General features: G+C 41.2%; 1 protein-coding gene across 1 annotated transcript in view; it reads right to left on the bottom strand.

The window, feature by feature from the left end:
• The window catches only part of LOC124776229 (GRIP and coiled-coil domain-containing protein 2-like), a 282,612-nt gene that overhangs the window by 51,044 nt on the left and 211,269 nt on the right, over positions 1-20,299 (bottom strand). The window contains exon 17 of the mRNA XM_047251088.1: positions 12,166-12,372. Coding sequence (XP_047107044.1) covers positions 12,166-12,372 — 207 coding nt within the window. The remainder of the gene's footprint in view (positions 1-12,165; positions 12,373-20,299) is intronic.

Here is a 20,299-nt window from a genome sequence, read left to right as displayed (position 1 = left end):
GAATAGGTAAAGATATCAGTTGGTCTACATCCTGATACAAAAAAGGTTTAGGAACTGATTGAAGAATGCCAAAGCTCATCCAGGAGTGGATATAAATTCAAACCACAACCTAGTAGTGGGAGAAATACAAGTGAAGTTGAAAAAAGTATGGAGAGGTAAATCAAAAGAAAGACTAAACATAAAAAGACTCAAAGAGGCAGGAAAGGCATCAGATTTGGAAAACAGATTTATGGAAAAATGGGAAAGAGATAGTTTTGATGAAAGTGTTAATGACAAATGGATAAAAATAAGGGAAGGACTGATGGACTCTGCCAAAGAAGTAATAGGAATTAGAGATTCCCAGAGTACCAGGAAAGAATGGATAACAGAAAACATGTTGAAAAAGATGGAAAAGTGGAGAAAGTGGAAAAATTTAGAAACTGAAGAAGGAAAAAAGAGGTACAGGAAACTGAATAATGAATTCAGAAGAGAAACTGAGGAAGCAAGGGAAAAATGGATGAAACAGAAATGCGACAAAATAGAGAAAATGGAGAAAGAGGGAAAGTATGAAATGATGTATAGACTGGCTAGTGAGATAGTTTTTGAATGTAAAAGAAAGAGGAATAATATGGAAGTAGAAAGAGTGGATTGTACTCCAGCAAAAGAACCACAGGAGGTTTTGAACAGATGGAAAGAATATACTGAATGTCAATATAAGGGGGATGAAATACAAAGCGAAATTAAGGTTGAAGAGGAGCAATATGCCAGAGGATGGAAAGGGATTCACCATCTTGGAATAGCGAAAAAGAGAAACACTAAAAAATGTGAAGAGCATAGGACCATCAGTCTAATTTCTCAAACAGCTAAAGTGTTGCTGAGAGTGTTGAATAGAAGGCTGTATGGCAGTCTAGGTAGAGGGATTGCAGAGGAGCAGTTCGGATTTAGAAGAGGAAAAGGAGTACAAGATACTATTGACCTGTTAAGAACTATAGAGGAAAGATATGTGGAAAAAGGTAGAGAAATCTTTGCCATTTTTATAGATTTAGAAAAGGCTTCTGATGGAGTTCAGTGGAACAAGCTGATGGATATTTTGAAGAGGAAAGGAGTGCATTGGAGAGAGAGACAACTGATACAGAATCTTTATTTACAACATAAAGTAAGGATAAGGATTGCAAATGAAATGTCAGAAGGAAGCAGCATTGGACGATGTGTTGGACAAGGTTGTTGCCTTTCCCCACTGTTGTTTAACGCATACCTTGAAGGGATTATTGCGAAAGGCTTAGATGGGAAAAGAAGAATATGTATTGGTGAAAAGAGAATAGAATATGTAAGATTTGCTGATGACATGGTATTAGTGATAGGAAGTGAGCGAACAGTGAATAACATGCTGAAAAATCTGAATGAAACTTGTGTGGAATTGGGATGCAAATAAACACAGCAAAACCAAAGAGTATGGTCATCAGCATAACACACAGACTGTCCAATATTAAAATAGGACAATCTATCATTAGCCAAGTAAGTGCATTTAAATATCTTGGAAACAAAATGACTGAAGACTTCAGATGTCACCAGGAGATGAAAACTCGAATTTTCATAGCAAAGGAGGTATTCAACAGAAAGAGGAGACTCTTATGTGGAAAATTAGATAAAAGTCTAAGGCAAAGGCTTGGCAAATGTTTTGTCTGGAGTGTGGCACTATATGGGGCAGAAACATGGATGCTGAAACGAGAGGATGAAAAAAGGTTAGAAGCATTTGAGATGTGGATGAGAATGGAGAGAATAAGTTGGATGGAAAGAGTGAGTAATGAAAGAGTATTGGAAAGGGTTGGTGGGAGAAGATGTCTGCTGAAGGTTGTAAGAGAAAGGAAAAAGAACTGGTTGGGACATTCATTGAGAAGGGAGTGCTTGCTAGCAGATGCTTTGGAGGGATTGGTTTGTGGGAGAAGACTGAGGGGAAGAATGCGATACAATATGACAGACGACAAAGGGAAGACGAAATTATGCAGACCTGAAGAGGATGGCAGAAGACCCGACAGCCTGGAGAACTACCAAGTGAAAACCTGCTTTTTGGCAGAACACTGATGATGATAGGCATGAAAGATACAGCTACATGTTGCTGGAGTTTATTAAATCAGGTACGAGTGTGGATTAGTATATGTAGGCAAGATGAGGTGACCAATCAGAACACGGATATCTGAACATGATAGATATACCCAACTGAGACAACTCACCAGGTCAACAGGGGAAGAAAACTGGAAGGAGTGTTGCATTTCGAAAAGCTCGCCTCCTGGCAAAACAGCCTCTTACCTTCAGGACGAAGATTAGAGATTCAATAGGAACAGTCAAGTACTACGCCAATATGAATAAAGAGGACCGTTGCAGACTTCCGCCATCTTGGCTGTCGGCAGTAACAGCACCATGAAAGGAAGTTCCTGCGAAGCAACACTCATACACACACAGAGGTGCATGGAAGACCACAACGGCTATATGAATACACAGTACTGGCGCGCCTCAGCCAGCGCTAGATACCAAGAAAACAGCACTACGACTCACAGACAACAACATTGGGCCATGTTCAGAGTAGACACTTAAACTGTCGAAATTTGGAAAGTAGATCATCAAAGTATTCGTAATAAAGTTCCCAAATTTATTGTCTTCCAGGAAACTTCTCTTGTTCAAATTATTCTCTGGAGCATGTACTGGCTGAAACCCGAAACAGAAAGCTCTGTGATATTTAGTGACTCATGGAACACACATCAAAAAGACAGATTAGATGCTGTAGCAGAGAGAGTGTTCATTGCAGCTGACAATAATAATCTCTCTATCGAGATCAAATTTGACTGTGACAGTGAAGTTGTCTGGCTGCATATGACAAGTCTATATGAAATCAAGTTAATTGTTGGATGCTGTTATCAGTCACCCAATTCCGCTGTGGAAGTTTTTGACTCATTAAAAGAAAATCTATGGTCAGTAGAGCGGAAATACCCAGATCATGCATCCTTGTTAGACAATGAACTGACACCATTTAGTTCCAGTATGATGGATGCAGAGGAATTATGGGCAAAGTTTAAATAGATTGTAAAACATGTTCTGGAGAAGTACATGCTGAGTAAGTGGATTAAGGATGGAAAAGACTTACCACGTTTCGCAATGAAATTCGAAAAATGCTGAGGAGAAAGGCTGTTGCATTCTCAGTTCAAAAGAGAACATGCAAATGACTACAAGCAAAAGTTAATAGAAATTCATGTGTCTGTAAAAAGATTGATGTGTGAAGCTTACAAAATATCCTGCCGAGAGCCTGAGAGAATTCTGGTCCTACATAAAATCGCTCTGGACCCTTACTTAGCTCGCATTTATCATGAATCTCTCCTCTCATCCAGCACAAAGTCCCAAGCCCCTGGAAAAAAGCGCATGCGTCTCCTGTGTATGAGAAGGGTAAAATGACGGACCTCCAAAGTTACAGACCAATATCCTTAACACTTGTTTGCTGCACAATCCTTGAACATATTTTCAGTTTGAATATGATAAATTCTCTGGAAGGGAAAAAGCTTCCGTCCAGTTTTAGTAAGCTTCATTCGTGCTGCAGTCAGCTTGTCCTTCTCCTACATGATGTCCTGCGAACTATGGATGAGGGGCAACAGGCGGATTCCACATTCCTGTACTTCCGTAATGCATTTGACATGGTGCCACACAGCTAACTGTTAATGAAGGCACAAACACACGGAGTAGGTTCCCTGATACATGAGTGGCTCGAACACTTCTTAAGTAACAAAACCCAGTACATTGACCTCAAAGGCAAGTATTCATCAGAGACAAGAGTATCATCAGTGCCCCAGGGAAGTGTGGTAGGACTGCTCTTATTTTTTATATACATAAATGATCTGCTCACCAGAGTAAGCAGCAATCTGCGGCTGTTTGCTGATGATGCTCTGGTGTTTGGGAAGGTGTTGGCATTGAGTGAGAGTTAAATGATACGGGATGACTACGAGAAAATTTCTAGCTGGTATGATGGGGTAGCTCTAAATGTAGAAAAAAGATACAAATGAGTAGGAAAAACTAACCTATATACTTGAGTCCAGTATTAGTGATGTGCTGCCTGACACAGTTATGTCAATTAAATATCTAGTAGTAATGTTGCATATCAATATGAAACGGAAAGAGCATGTAAGGATAGAAGTAGGAAAAGCGAATGGTCAACTTTGATTTATTGGGAGAATTTTGGGAAAGTGTGGCTCATCTGTAAAGGAGATCATATATACGACACAACTGCAACCCACTGTTGAGTACTGTTTGAGTGTTTGGAATCTGCACGAGGTCGGATTACAGGAAGACATCGAAGCAGTTCAGAAGTGGGCTGCTAGATTTATTACTGGTTTGTTCAAACAACATGCAAGTATTATGGAGATTCTTCGGGAACTCAAATGGGGATCACTGGAGGGAAGGGACAGTCTTTTTGAGGAGCACTGTTAGAAAATTTAGAGAACAGACAGTTGAGGCTGACTGCAGAACGATTCTACTGCTGCCAATGTACATTTCGTGTAAAGACAATGAATCATATTTCCCACTGCTCTATTTGCAAATGGAATAGGAAAGGAAATGACCATACGGTGCCTGGCAGAATGCTTATGTAGTGTAGATGTAGAAGGATGACTAACACCACCTCTTCCTCATCCTCAATACCCTATCACATTATGACAACAGCCTCTTCTTCCTTATATAAGAACCAAAAATTTTCTCATTCAGCTGTGAGCACAAAACTCCCTGAGGAATGGGATTTGCAACTGTGGCTGAAATGTTACAGAATTTTTCCCATTGAGAATGTGGTCATGTACCCAGAAGAATTTTATGGTTAAGTTGTTACAGTGTTGGAATGAAGAACAACATTATAAAATAACAAGTTCTAATGAATTTTGGCTTGCTGAGAATTATGTAGACATGGTTAAATTCAAGATGAATAGTCAAATAGTGGATATACTCATCAGTGGCAATGCTTTGTATGAAATAAATTTTAGATATATGCACTAACAGAGGTAACAAAACTTCAAACAGTTTTGAGTTTTAGGAAGAAAGTTCAAATGTAAAATCTTGTCCCATTTGTTGGAAGTTCACAGCCTTTCATCATAAGTATACAGAAGTCACAAGAGGGATTATATAGATGACAGTAAACTACAACATCATGTGCCATACAAGAGTTCAAACATATGCTGATATACTGGCAGCTCAACAATGGAAACCGATGCCAGTACATATACTGTACCTTGAATTATATTCTCTGGGGCCTTTCCTCACGATTCTTCTATATGTAGGAGACCAAGAACTGTTGAAGTTGCTGTCAGAACTAGTGCATGCATTTTTGTAAATGATGGTTATCAATGGTTTTGTTTGCAATAAGGTCAAGGTCAGGAACAGTGAAATTATTTTAAGTAGGGAACATAGTTTGGTTAAATCAGTTTATTCATTGCCGCATTACAGCCATTTCAGCTTCCCTAAGCTTTCATTTAGCTGATTTTTCGGAAAAACTTAATTACATAGTTTGATTCATTATCTGAAGGTAGGCAACCTCAGTGAATCCTGAATTTTCCTCATTTCAGTGCTTGATGACCACACAGATGTGCCTATAGCAATATTTCAAAACTGCAACAGAAAATTATGAATAATCTGACTGTCGTAACTAAACAGTGCACAATGGACAGAAGGCGCAGAAAGTTTTGTGCTGTGTGCACAACAGCCCAATATAAGCCCGGCATGGCTGGCCTTCGGCTGTAATTATGTTTACTTGCTTATTGTATGCTCACCTATGAGACTGCATATTGATGTGTTCTATAGTTATGAAACTTTGTACTGTTGTATACTTCATTCAGTGTTATTGTGGATCTCTTTATGTGGAAGCAGAATAAAATTTGGTTGGTGTTACTTCTGATAGTGTTTCTGTAGAACATTACAACATACTTTGCGACAAGTGCAATATTTTATGCTGCTTGTATTGTTTCTTAGGTTCGATATACAGCCAACACATTAGTGGAAGAAGTACTTCAATCTCTTGTTGAACAACAGTGAGCTCTCACCAACCAACAGCAGGTTCTTGCCAGGGCACTAAACAGTGTGGCAGCCTTGTTCATATGCCAAGTTACACCACTGCCGAGGCAATCTCCACAGCTTTCTCTGTACGATGATTCTGCAGAAGACTGGGACGCATGTGAAAAAACAGCTTCTGCAGTATTTCAAGTTTTTGGATTTACCGACCCCAATTTGTGTAAGGTTTGTTTTTGTCGTGGATTTCTCTTCATGTTTATCACCTTTTGTGTTAGTTAGCTCCTCTCCAGGAACCTGACAGTCTCTCTTTTGATGAAGTGGGTCAGTTGCTCTGTAATTATCATTGCAAATGTACTCACATTATTGCTACTCCTGTTGAGGTCTACAATTGTCAAAAGTGGCCCCAACAGTAGCATAGAGATTGAGCAGCTGTTGTTGCTGGTTTGTTACTGAGGCCTACTGGAAGTCATATGCTGATTTGATGGTTCGTGATGCTATAACACATCTGGCATGTGATAAGAAGTTCGAGAACACACTTTACAATGTGAAAATCCCTTTCTCACAGCTGTTCTCCACACTGCTCACTCTTTTGAAGTATCTAGGACAGCAGGAAATCAGATAGAAGCGTGGTGTGAAATATGCACTGTTGCTGCCTCAGCCACTGACAGTTAGCTCATGGGAGAGGGAGACAATGTCGCAGCTGTGCAACCCTGGCCTCCACACCAAATGGGGCAGTGCCGTGTTCAACAGTAGCAGCAGTCAGTGTCACAACAACGGCTGTGTGCTTCTCTTCCATCATGCCATTCTTGTTTGTGTCTCAAGTGTTTGGCGACATGTAATTATTGCAGGGAGGGGGAGAGAGAGAGAGAGAGAGAGAGAGAGAGAGAGAGAGAGAGAGAGAGAGAGATTTTGTCTGTGTGCAACTCTCAACCTCCTCCACCAGACATGAACGTGGATGTGAACTGTGTCCCCAAGTGATGGGGTAACCCCAAACAAACTCTACACTGAAGTACGCCTGAGGGACAAGATGTTAAAAATCCAAGTGGACAGAAGTGCAGCAATGACTTTGTTAAATTCTCAAACCTCTGTGGATCTTGGATCACCGGCACCATCCCCTGTCTCTTGTTGGTCAGTTAGTTACAACAAACAGCAAATATCCATAATGGGGCAGTTTTTCTACTTTTGAAGTATACAAAGCAGCTGTTAGGCTTTTGACCTTTCTAACAGTGAATGATACCAACACTGAAAACTTATTTGATTTCAACGTCTTCAAAATTTCTGGGTTCTTATTTCTGATGTAGTGCATATGGTAACGGATTAAGTTCCATACCAACAACTGGATGTACTATGTTCAGAATATTTCTCCCTGATTGTGGAAGGTTTAGGGTGTGCTACTGATTTCAAAGCTCACGTCACAATGTAACTGACAGTGCGCCCCCATTTTCTTCACACCCACCCAGTCCTAGCAGCTTTACGAAGCAAGTCAAATTGGAACTAGATCAGCTTACGTCTTTGGGTGTTGTAACTCCTGTCTCCTCTTGTGAATGGCCTAAGCTGTTGGCACCAGTCAAAAATCCTAACAGAAACCTATGGCTTTGTGGTGATTTTAAAGTTTTTGTAAATTCACAGTCTATTATTGATACTTATCCCAAACCCTGTCTGGATGAACTCTTAGTACTGCTTTCCGAGGCCAATAGTTTTCAAAACAGGCTTGTTAGAAGCATACTTACAACTGCCTCTAGATGATGATTCCAAATGTTTCCTCATAGTAAACACCCTCTTCGGGTTACATCAAAGCCAGTGGCTGCTATTTGGCATGGCTAGCACCCCTGACATTTTCCAAAAATATTTTGAGCAACTCACAGCCTCTGTACCAGGGTGCATTAATACCTGGATGATATTGTGCTCTCACATTCCTCAACAGATGAACATTTGTGGCACCTTCGTGCCTTATTCATTGTGCTACAGCCGCCAGTTTGAAATGTAACTTGGACAAGTCACAATTTTTTCAGCCGTCTGTTGTCTTATCTCCATTTTGAAGTCCCACAAGATGGCATCAAGCCTTTATGCCAGCATGTTGATGCCATTACAGCTTTGCTACATCCTACCAATGCCAGAGTGTCACAAGTCTTTCTCGGAACGATTGTGTACTACCATAAATTTCTTTCTGGTGCAGCCACATTGGACCAGGCACTTCATGCTAGCTTACATAAAGATATTCCTTTTCATTGGCTGCCCACCTGTGAGAGTGCTTTTACGCTATTAAGGTACAAATTACATCTGGCACCTCGCTTTGTTACTTTCCAACCACGCCAACATCTTGTTTTGGATAAAGACACCTCCAAGTATGGCCTTGGGGCCATTCTTGTGCACACCCAACATGCAGAGTGTTCCGAAAAACGTACTGTGCAAGCCTCCAAAGCTCTGAATCAGGCGCAACAATGCTACTCGCAAATAGAAAAAGAACCCATCGCTATTGTGTACGTGATCAAAAAATTTCATGTTTTCCTGTATGATTTTAAGTTTCATTTGATTATTGATAATAAACCTTTGGTTTCTTTTTTAAAAACAGCCCATCACCTGCAATGCTACGCTCTGTTTTTGTCATTCTGTAACTATGTCATTTATTTCTGATCCATGGCACAACATGCTAATTCGGACTATTTTCTTGATTGCTGACTGGTCCGATCCAGCATTTGATCACGAAGATTGCAATGTTTCCATTTAGACATCGAAGCTCGCATCAGTGTGGATGGTTTTCCCATTACCAGTTCTCAGATTTTGTTAACTGTTGCGGTTGATCCTCTCTTACGTCAGGTTCTTCAATTTGTTCACCACAGTTGGCCACATAAATCACCGGGCCACACATTGGATCCTTTGCATAATTATTAAGCTCTCTGCCACAGCCTCTCACTTCTTGATGGTGTTACAGTTGGCTACTGCAGACTAGGTGCCAAGAGTTGTGATCCTGTAAGCATCGCGTCGGGACGTTATGCACCTTCTCCAACTGGACCGTAGGGGTGTTACTCATACAAAATTGCTGGGCCACCGATACATATTTTGGCTGTCCACAGTGTGCCACCCACCAAGTGGCACTACAGACCTCTCTTTCTTTGTGGCTTGCCACAACAGCACCCCTGGGAATGTATTCATGCTGATTTTGCAGGCCCGTTCCTTAACTCTTTTTGGCTTTTAGTAGTTGAGACTTTCTCAAAATTTTCTTATGTGAATTGTCGCCTGTCCATGACAGATGCAGTCACAGCCCTCTCAAAGATTTTTTTTTTCCCTTACAAGCATTGCTGTATACACTCACGACAGACAACAACCCACAGTTTGTGTCTCACAATTTTGAAGATTTTTGTTCAAAGAGTCAAACAATGGAAAATCCAGGATGGAACATAACAATATTATGAGAAGGAAAGTTGCTGTGTGTGGGGCATATGTCTGTCTATTGTTGACGAAGGTCTTAATGGCCAAAAGCTATAATTGTGAGAGTCTTATTGTTGTGCCTATCTGCAACTCAGCATCTCCACTATATGGTGAGTAGCAACTTTCCTTCTCATAATATTGTTATATTTGTACAAAGAGCGGCATCCGGCATGTTATGGTCTCTCCCTTTCACTCCCAGTCCAACAGAGAGGCAGTTGGCTGGTCCATATATTAAAGATCCAGATAAAAAAAAATTTCTCTTCTCCCGAGGAAGCCCTTGATAGGTTACCGAGTTCATATAGGTCCACTCCAGTTGGCGACCATAGCCCAGCAGAACTGCTTTTGGCTGCCAGCTCGGTACGCTGCTTCATGTGGGATGGCCAACACTTGGTCGTGCACTGGACCTGCACCGCAGTGATTACATCTGCCGTCTGGACCTATGGGTTTGGCTGGCACTCTAAGTAGATACTAGAGGTTGTCCGTAGTTGCACAGGCCATTGCCTTTGTGTCACACACACCTCTGATGCCCTCATGTCACAACACTATGATCAACTCCATCCACAGACAACTGCCCGAGCACCAGAGAGCTCTTCACCCCTAAGGTTGCCTCCACCATCTGTGCCGGTCCCCGTGGTGTGGTCCACGTCTCTTCCAGCTCTGGCACCATCTTTGCTCTGGGTGCCGCTGCTGGGCAAAGTAGATGGTGCTGGGACACCACCATCTCTGCAGTCCCTGTCGCCATCACCACCTTCTTCTCTGCTGCCTCTATTGCCAAGTGTCTAACCAGATGTGGACATGGATACAGCACCATCACCAGCAGTGCTCCCTTATGGCCTCTCGCAGAGAGTTGGTGTTGCGCCTGCCTACACCTGCACCATTTCAGACAATACTGTGCCGTGTGTACAAAAGCCCAATATAGCCCCAGCGCACTGAGCCCACAGCCTCACTTACATTTACTTGCTCATATGGTATGCTCACCTACGAGACAGTACATTGTTGTGTTCTATAGTTATGAGACATTCAGTGTTATTGTGGATCTCTCACAACATTACAACAACATAGCAAGACTAAGATTTATACATGATAAGTTACGTGGACTTTTCATAGTTGTTCCAAACTGGACTGAAATCTTTAAAAAAAATTGACTTGTGACAGGACTTACCCAAGAGCATTTAGATGAAAGTGAACTAAACAATTGATTGCAGGTACTGGGAACACAAGCTTGGAAGACATTAGACACTCTATAACAGTAATTGGCAAATAATGTGACTGACTAAGTTGGATATAACATTTGGATTTAAACACTTCAAAGCAGATTAGTCACACCAAAAGAACACTAGTTGCTTGTTCAAATGTGAAACTATGTTGCATACATTCAAAAACCATGTTCAAAATTTGGAAAGATTTGGAAAATATTGGGAGTTATTAAGTCAAATTAAGGCACAGCTAGCTATGAACAACCACATTAAATCGTTTGAAGTGTAAGTGCAACTGTAGATATTTTCAACGATGCAGAAAATATACTTTTGTGCACAAATGAGGTTGAGAAACTTAAGTAAGTGTAATGCCCATAAACATGAATGCAATCCTCGAAAAATGGAATTGTTGCTCTGAAACACATTGGGCATGAACAGGAAAATTGTGACTGAAGATGGCATATTAATAATAAAAAATAGACTTACCCTCAAAGCTACAGTCACGGACTGTCCATGTCTGTTAATAATGTAATCTTTGGAAATTTATTGTGAGGCAGATGTTTATATCAAACAACATGCCTCTATCACTCTCACGATAGAGAATTACACCTGAACTGGGATCCATATCTTATATGTAACTAATATTTTTTGCAAGGAGCAGTGAAGAGAGACGAAGAAATCACAACACGCAGTGTACGCAAGCAAACAAATCCTATTGTCAGCTTCGAAAATTCAGCAAGAGCAGGCACTCTCCAGATGCTGCTGTAAGTCACACATGCCGGTACAGTCAGTTACAGCTATATACGCCATCCAACAAGAACCACCTGCTGGCCGAGCTTGGTTGGTCAATACTAATTTTTGTCATTTTTGCATGGAAACTGTGCCAGCACGGGGTGGCCCCATGCCATCTCAGGCAAGGCAAGACTGGAGCAATACAGTCTATTCGAGAGCCAATCCTAGATGCTGTCCACAACATTACAATGCTCGCATCCCTGATATGAATGTGACTGATAGTACAGTGTTGTGCATTACATATAGTACAATGTTGTGTGTTACAGAAATTATGCACACACTTATGTTTATTTGTTCTCTACTCTATTAACTGCCACTATGTCACTGATTTTACCTATGTCAAGCATCAATACACTATGTATTAATTATTTTCTTTAACACAGCCTTTTGCCAAGATGTGAATTTTGTTTTGCTACATAATATCCTTTAATGCATTTAACTGGAAATAAGTGAAGATCTTAAGAATGTATGGAGTGCACACACAAGTGCACGCGTGTGCATGCATGCGCACACACGCCCCCCACCCCCCCATACACAAACACTAGTTCAATTCTGAAAATGATGCTGTAGACATTATGATATTTAAAGAACCATTTTCAGAATGATAAACCCATGAAAAGCAGATTCCTGTTACTATTGTTATACCTGCTTCCTATTTAACTTTCATTAGTTCAATATCTAATGTTACTCTGAATTATCAGCTAATTTTTGAATATGAAGAGATACTGAAAATTACCTCGCACTCCTCTCTTTCAAGTAATGCAATTTCCATATTTTGGCTTGTAACAGTTGTGAAAGAGCTGGCTTCATTCTTCAATTGTTTTTCTGGTACTTCAATTACAGGTTTATGTGTAACCCTAAGTTTCTCCTCAGTCCTCTCTAATTGTTGTTTAATAGCAGTAGTTTCATCTGCTAGCCGCTCTTCCAGTTCTTTAATCTGTTTCTGCAATAAAAAGGAATTTATTACTTTAGTTAAAAGCTGCATGCATTAACAGAGAACACACATTTCTCTCTAAAGCTGTCAATGTTTATAAGCATGTTATTGTACCTTTCCTGCAGTACTACATTCTGTTTACGTGCACTACCTTATCGTTCCATGAGTGTGATGGATGTGATTCTGTGGCTGTGTTAACATGCGCAGCCAAATTTGTAATCTTATTTTCTAGTTATCGTTCTAAGTTCAGGTAACTCAGGCAGTGTATTCGTGTGTGTTCTGTGGTGCTTTCATTTTAATGTATTTTCCTTATATTCATACAGGATGGTCAGAAACATTATGAAAAACTTGTATGGGTGTTGCTGTAAAGACTGTGCTAAGAAGTAATTTTAAAAAAAGCAATACAATACGTTGCATTATTTTCAAGTTAACTGGCACTGCAGTGAGCCAATTATGCCATTGCACATGCAAATTCAAGCTGCCAGAGATGGTGTTGCCAACCATGTCCTTTCTTTGATTTTCTAAAACTGAAAGAGAGAGCGATGCAAAAATTGGACATGGGATGGTAGTCAGGATCGAACCTGAGCCAAAGGCTGTGTGGTTTTGCGCGCTATCATCTATGCTGTAAGAACAATGGACACAAATTATATCTGGTGGGCTGCTTGAATCTGCATGCACAGTGGACCGATTGGTTAACTTCAATGCTAGTTAACTTGGAAATGGCACAATGTATGAAACTTTTTTCTTAATAATTATTTCTTGGCACAACCTACCCTGCAATGCCCTTAAAAGCTTTTCAGACTGTTTCTGACCACACTGTACAGGGCTATTACAAATGATTGAAGCGATTTCATAAATTCACTGTAGCTCCATTCATTGACATATGGTCACGACACACTACACATACGTAGAAAAACTCATAAAGTTTTGTTCGGCTGAAGCCGCACTTCAGGTTTCTGCCGCCAGAGCGCTCGAGAGCGCAGTGAGACAAAATGGCGACAGGAGCCGAGAAAGCGTATGTCGTACTTGAAATGCACTCACATCAGTCAGTCATAACAGTGCAACGACAATTCAGGACGAAGTTCAACAAAACATCCACCCACTGTTAACTCCATTCAGCGATGGTATGCGCAGTTTAAAGCTTTTGGATGCCTCTGTAAGGGGAAATCAACGGGTCGGCCTGCAGTGAGCGAAGAAACGGTTGAACGTGTGTGGGCAAGTTTCACGTGTAGCCTGCGGAAGTCGACGAATAAAGCAAGCAGGGAGCTACACGTACCACAGCCGACGGTTTGGAAAATCTTACGGAAAAGGCTAAAGCAGAAGCCTTACCGTTTACAATTGCTACAAGCCCTGACACCCGATGACAAAGTCAAACGCTTTGAATTTTCGGCGCGGTTGCAACAGCTCATGGAAGAGGATGCGTTCAGTGCGAAACTTGTTTTCAGTGATGAAGCAACATTTTTTTCTTAATGGTGAAGTGAACAGACACAATGTGCGAATCTGGGCGGTAGAGAATCCTCACGCAACGTGTTTTGTGCAATCTCACGGTTTAAAGTTTACGGCCCCTTTTTCGTCTGCAAAAAAAACGTTACAGGACACGTGTATCTGGACATGCTGGAAAATTGGCTCATGCCACAACTGGAGACCGACAGCGCCGACTTCATGTTTCAACTGGATGGTCCTCCACTGCACTTCCATCATGATGTTCGGCATTTCTTAAACAGGAGATTGGAAAACCGATGGATCGGTCGTGGTGGAGATCATGATCAGCAATTCATGTCATGACCTCCACGCTCTCCCGACTTAACCTCATGCGATTTCTTTCTGTGGAGTTATGTGAAAGATTCAGTGCTTAAACCTCCTCTACCAAGAAATGTGTCAGAACTGCGAGCTCTCATCAACGATGCTTTCGAACTCATTGATGGGGACATGCTGCGCCTAGTGTGGGAGGAACTTGATTATCGGCTTGATGTCTGCCGAATCACTAAAGGGGCACATATTGAACATTTGTGAATGCCTAAAAAAACTTTTTGAGTTTTTGTATGTGTGTGCAAAGCATTGTGAAAATATCTCAAATAATAAAGTTATTGTGGAGCTGTGAAATCGCTTCAATCATTTGTAATAACCCTGTATATCTGTTATTCATTACTGACAACAGAGAACTGTTCTAACAGGTGAAAAATATTTCAATTTTGATAAGAAAATAACACACCATGAAAGATATCACAGAAACACAGAAGTGAGGAAAGAAGCGAGATTGTTTTTTGGTACTGATAATTGTGATGACTTACAGAGAATCTCAAAACAACTGTCCTGAAAAGTGCATTTCAGCAAAGTAAAACACACTAATCTCTTCAGTCTGCAGCAAATGTAACTGATAGTTCTTTAGAATCTGAAAGAGATGATGACACTCTTGGGAATGGAGCACGCTTGAGCAACTACTTCGATTCAGAGAAAATGAGATTTCAACCATCTACGCATGGATTTTCTGATCAAACGTCAGTACACAAGTGAACTAATTACTGTCATCTATCATAAAATGAGGCCTGAGGAAATGTATGGTAAACCAAACCAATCTATTTCATTCATAACTAAGGCAAGAACCAATGATTTCTTTGTAAGCAAACTGTAAACATATTGGACTATGAGAATTGCTGGGCGTTACTTAACCTTCAAGATGCTAACTTTAATTGCTGCCAATAGATACACATAGAAATCCTCAACAGTATCCTAGCTTTCAGATTCAATGGTTTCTTCTTCCGGGAAAAGGACAGATAGGTGGGGGAATTTAAAAAGAAATGGCAGGTCACTCAGAATCCAGGATGAAAGGGACAACAGGTATGTCACTCTCAGTCTAGGGAACTTTGGCCAACCTATCTCTCTCTGTCCTCTATGACGAAGAAACTATTAGTTCTGAAAACTAGGACAATGTTTCCAGAGTTAATTTTTCACTCTGCAGCAGAGCATCTGCTGATACAGACCTGGCAGATTAAAATTGTCTCCCAGACTGGAACTCAAACCCAGGACCTAAGTTTTGAAGGTAGGAAATGAAGTCCTGGTGAAGGTAAAGCTGTATGAATACATCATGAGTCATGCTTGGATAGCATATTTGGTAGAGCAACTACCCATGAAATGCAAAGGTCCTGTGTTTGGGTCCCCATATGGCACACAGATTTATCCTGCCAGGAAGTTTCATGCGATGGTCTTTTCTACATGCCTATCAGCCATACAGAATTTCAGCTCCTGAAGGTAAGCTCTGGCCAGCAATTCTGCCTCAGTTTGATAATTTCCTTGAGTGAAAGGATTTGGCAAACTGCAATTAATACACAGTTCACTATGGAGAAAGAGAGTGGCAAGTGACCTGCCCTTTCTTTTTAAATTCCCCCACCTACCCGTCCATCAGATTCACCTAGTCCTACTCCAAATCCCATGCCACTTTCCTTGACGTTGACCTCCACCTGTCCAATGGCCAGCTTCACACGTCCGTCCACATCAAACCCACCAACAAACAACAGTACCTCCATTATGACAGCTGCCACCCATTCCACATCAAACGGTCCCTTCCCTACAGCCTAGGTCTTCGTGGCAAACGAATCTGCTCCAGTCCGGAATCCCTGAACCATTCATTACACCAACCTGAAAACAGCTTTCGCATCCTGCAACTACCCTCCCGACCTGGTACAGAAGCAAATAACCAGAGCCACTTCCTCATCCCCTCAAACCCAGAACCTCCTACAGAAGAACCCCAAAAGTGCCCCACTTATGACAGGATACTTTCCGGGACTGGATCAGACTCTGAATGTGGCTCCCCAGCAGGGATACGACTTCCTCAAATCCTGCCCTGAAATGAGATCCATCCTTCATGAAATCCTCCCCACTTCACCAAGAGTGTCTTTCCGCCGTCCACCTAACCTTCGTAACCTCTTAGTTCATCCCTATGAAAACCCCAAACCACCTTCCCTACCCTCCGGCTCCTACCCTTGTAACTGACCCCGGTGTAAAACCTGTCCCAAGCACCCTCCCACCACCACCTACTCCAGTCCTGTAACCCGGAAGGTGTACACGATCAAAGGCAGAGCCACGTGTGAAAGCACCCACGTGATTTACCAACTGACCTGCCTACACTGTGAAGCTTTCTATGTGGGAATGACCAGCAACAAACTGTCCATTCACATGAATGGACACAGGCAGACAGTGTTTGTTGGTAATGAGGATCACCCTGTGGCTAAACATGCCTTGGTGCACAGCCAGCACATCTTGGCACAGTGTTACACCGTCCAGGTTATCTGAATACTTCACACTAACACCAACCTGTCAGAACTCCGGAGATGGGAACTTGCTCTTCAGTATATCCTCTCTTTTCGTTACCCATCAGGCCTCAACCTCCGCTAATTTCAAGTTGCCGCCGCTCACAACTCACCTGTCATTCAACAACATCTTTGCCTATGTACTTCCGCCTCGACTGACATCTCTGCCTAAACTCTTTGCCTTTACAAATGTCTGCTTGTGTCTGTGTATGTGCGGATGAATATGTGTGTGTGTGCGCGCGCGAGTGTATACACGTCCTTTTTTCCCCCCTAAGGTAAGTCTTTCCGCTCCCGGGATTGGAATGACTCCTTACCCTCTCCCTTAAAACCCACTTGCTTTCGTCTTTCCCTCTCCTTCCCTCTTTCCTGATGAGGCAACAGTTTGTTGTGAAAGCTTGAATTTTGTGTGTATGTATGTGTGTGTTTGTGTTTCTATCGACCTGCCAGCGCTTTCGTATGGTATATCACATAATCTATTTTTCCCGTGTGGAATGTTTCCCTCATATATATATAGTGAAGAAAATATTACAAACTTTCTACACACATTTCACATATTTTCATGAAGCACTGTAAACAAATGGGATTATCACATTTCACACACTTATGGAAGTAAATAAAAAATTACAAACTTTCTGCACATATTTTCATGGAACACTGTCATGATGATGTTTGGTTTGTGGGGCGCTCAACTGCGCAATCATCAGCGCCCACACAAAGTACCAGTTTTTAGATAGTCCAATCTAGCCACTGTCACGAATGATGATGAAATGATGAGGACAATACAAACATCTAGTCCCCGGGCAGAGAAAATCCCCAACCTGGCTGGTAATCGAACCCGGGACCACATGATTCAGAGGCAGCAACGCTAGCCACTAGACCACGAACTGCGGACATGGAACACTGTGAGCAACTGGGTTAATTACATTTCACGCACTTGTAAGCTGTCATTCTGTTCAGTGTGTAGGGACAGTAACGAAGGTTTTTTCTCTTTTCTAGCTTGTCACTTTTCCCCCTTTTTGTGGGGTTACCATCTCGCTGCTTTTCACCCAAAATATTTTAAATAGTTTTCCTAAGTTCATCTGTTAAGTTTGGAATCTGAAGCCTTCTCTGTGTATGTCTTCTGATTAAGCTCATACCTATGCTCTTCATAAACAGTTCAGAATCTTGGCATTGTATCCTTATGTAAATATCTAACATACACATTTGCACAGCTCTGCTCACAGATATTAAAAAGTAAAATATTGCCAGTGGTCACCTCCTCATTCACCAGTTAGCTGAGTAGTTGCTGTACTTCATGTTCAGAGCCTCTACGCCAGATTTCTTGGCATTACGGAAATTAATAATTTTCGGTTTGTTGCTTTTTTCATCGGTATATATGCATAATGGTGCATTAAAGAAAGCATTATAACTGCCTTAAGACATTTTTGGAACAAAATACAAATAGTGTAAGATCGTTACTGAAATATTAAATACTGGAGCCCACTTCTTTCTTTGGGTCGAGAAGAAATTCTTTTGGAACTTCTCTTTTGTTGCAGTTCCACAATACATCAACTTGTTTTTTTTTTGCAGCTCCTTACACAGTTCAAAGGAGGAAAACCAATTGTCTGCTGTGCTATTTCTGTTTGTTCCGTATGTTGTTGTGGTCTTCAGTCCTGAGACTGGTTTGATGCAGCTCTCCATGCTACTCTATCCTGTGCAAGCTTCTTCATCTCCCAGTACCTGCTGCAGCCTACATTCTTCTGAATTTGCTTAGTGTATTCATCTCTTGGTCTCTCTCTACGATATTTACCCTCCACACTGCCCTCCAATACTAAATTGGTGATCCCTCGATCTCTCAGAACATGTCCTACCAACCGATCCCTTCTTCTAGTCAAGTTGTGCCACAAGCTCCTCCTCTTCCCAATTCTATTCAATACCACCTCATTAGTTATATGATCTACCCATCTAATCTTCAGCATTCTTCTGTAGCACCACATTTTGAAAGCTTCTATTCTCTTCTTGTCTAAACTATTTATTGTCCACGTTTCACTTCCATACATGGCTACACTCCATACAAATACTTTCAGAAATGACTTCCTGACATTTAAATCTATACTCGATGTAAACAAATTTTTCTTCTTCAGAAACACATTCCTTGCCATTGCCAGTCTACATTTTATATCCTCTCTACTTTGCCCATCATCAATTATTTTGCTTCCCAAATAACAAAACCCCTTTACTACTTCGTCTCATTTCCTAATCTAATTCCCTCAGCATCACCCAACTTAATTTGACTACATTCCATTATCCTCGTTTTGCTTTTGTTGATGTTCATCTTATACCCTCCTTTCAAGACACTGTCCATTCAGTTCAACTGCTCTTCCAAATCCTTTGCTGTCTCTGACAGAATTACAATGTCATCGGCGAACCTCAAAGTTTTCATTTCTTTTCCATGGATTTTAATACCTACTCCGAACTTTTCTTTTGTTTCCTTTATTGCTTGCTCAATATACAGATTGAATAACATCAGGGAGAGGCTACAACCCTGTCTCACTCCCTTCCCAACCACTGCTTCCCTTTCATGCCCCTTGACTCTTACAACTGCCATCTGGTTTCTGTACAAATTGTAAATAGCCTTTCGCTCCCTGTATTTTACCCCTGCCACCTTCAGAATTTGAAAGAGAGTATTCCAATCAACATTGTCAAAAGCTTTCTCTAAATCCATAAATGCTAGAAACGTAGGTTTGCCTTTCCTTAATGTTTCTTCTAAGATAAGTCGTAGGGTCAGTATTACCTCACGTGTTCCAACATTTCTACGGAATCCAAACTGATCTTCCCCGAGGTTGGCTTCTATCAGTTTTTCCATTTGCCTGTAAAGAATTCGCATTAGTATTTTGCAGCTGTGACTTATTGAACTGATAGTTCGGTAATTTTCACATCTGTCAACACCTGCTTTCTTTGGGATTGGAATTATTATATTCTTCTTGAAGTCTGAGGGTATTTCGCCTGTCTCATACATCTTGCTAACCAGATGGTATAGTTTTGTCAGGACTGTCTCTCCCAAGGCCGTCAGTAGTTCCAATGGAATATTGTCTAATCCGGGGGCATTGTTTTGACTCAGGTCTTTCAGTGCTATGTCAAACTCTTCACGCAGTATCATATCTCCCATTTCATCTTCATCTACATCCTCTTCCATTTCCATAATATTGTCCTCAAGTACATCGCCCTTGTATAGACCCTCTGTATACTCCTTCCACCTTTCTGCTTTCCCTTCTTTACTTAGAACTGGGTCTCCATCAAAGCTCTTGATATTCATACAAGTGGCTCTCTTTTCTCCAAAGGTCTCTTTAATTTTCCTGTATGCAGTATCTATCTTACCCCTAGTGAGATAAGCCTCTACATCCTGACACATAGATCTGGAAAGATGAATCGCAGGCTGGGTTGGCTTTTGGAACTTTTCTCCTTCTTCTGATAGTGTTGCTCCATTGCTATATTTCACCATATAAATGTAAGTATCATATAAATATAATAGAGGGAAACATTCCACGTGGGAAAAATATATCTAAAACAAAGATGATGTGACTTACCAAACAAAAGTGCTGGCAGGTTGATAGACCTGATAGATTTTTGATAGAATTTTGTGTATATGT

Source organism: Schistocerca piceifrons, chromosome 2, assembly GCF_021461385.2.
Source record: "Schistocerca piceifrons isolate TAMUIC-IGC-003096 chromosome 2, iqSchPice1.1, whole genome shotgun sequence".
NCBI classification, from domain to species: domain Eukaryota; kingdom Metazoa; phylum Arthropoda; class Insecta; order Orthoptera; family Acrididae; genus Schistocerca; species Schistocerca piceifrons.
This window is presented reverse-complemented; position numbering and strand designations above follow the sequence as displayed.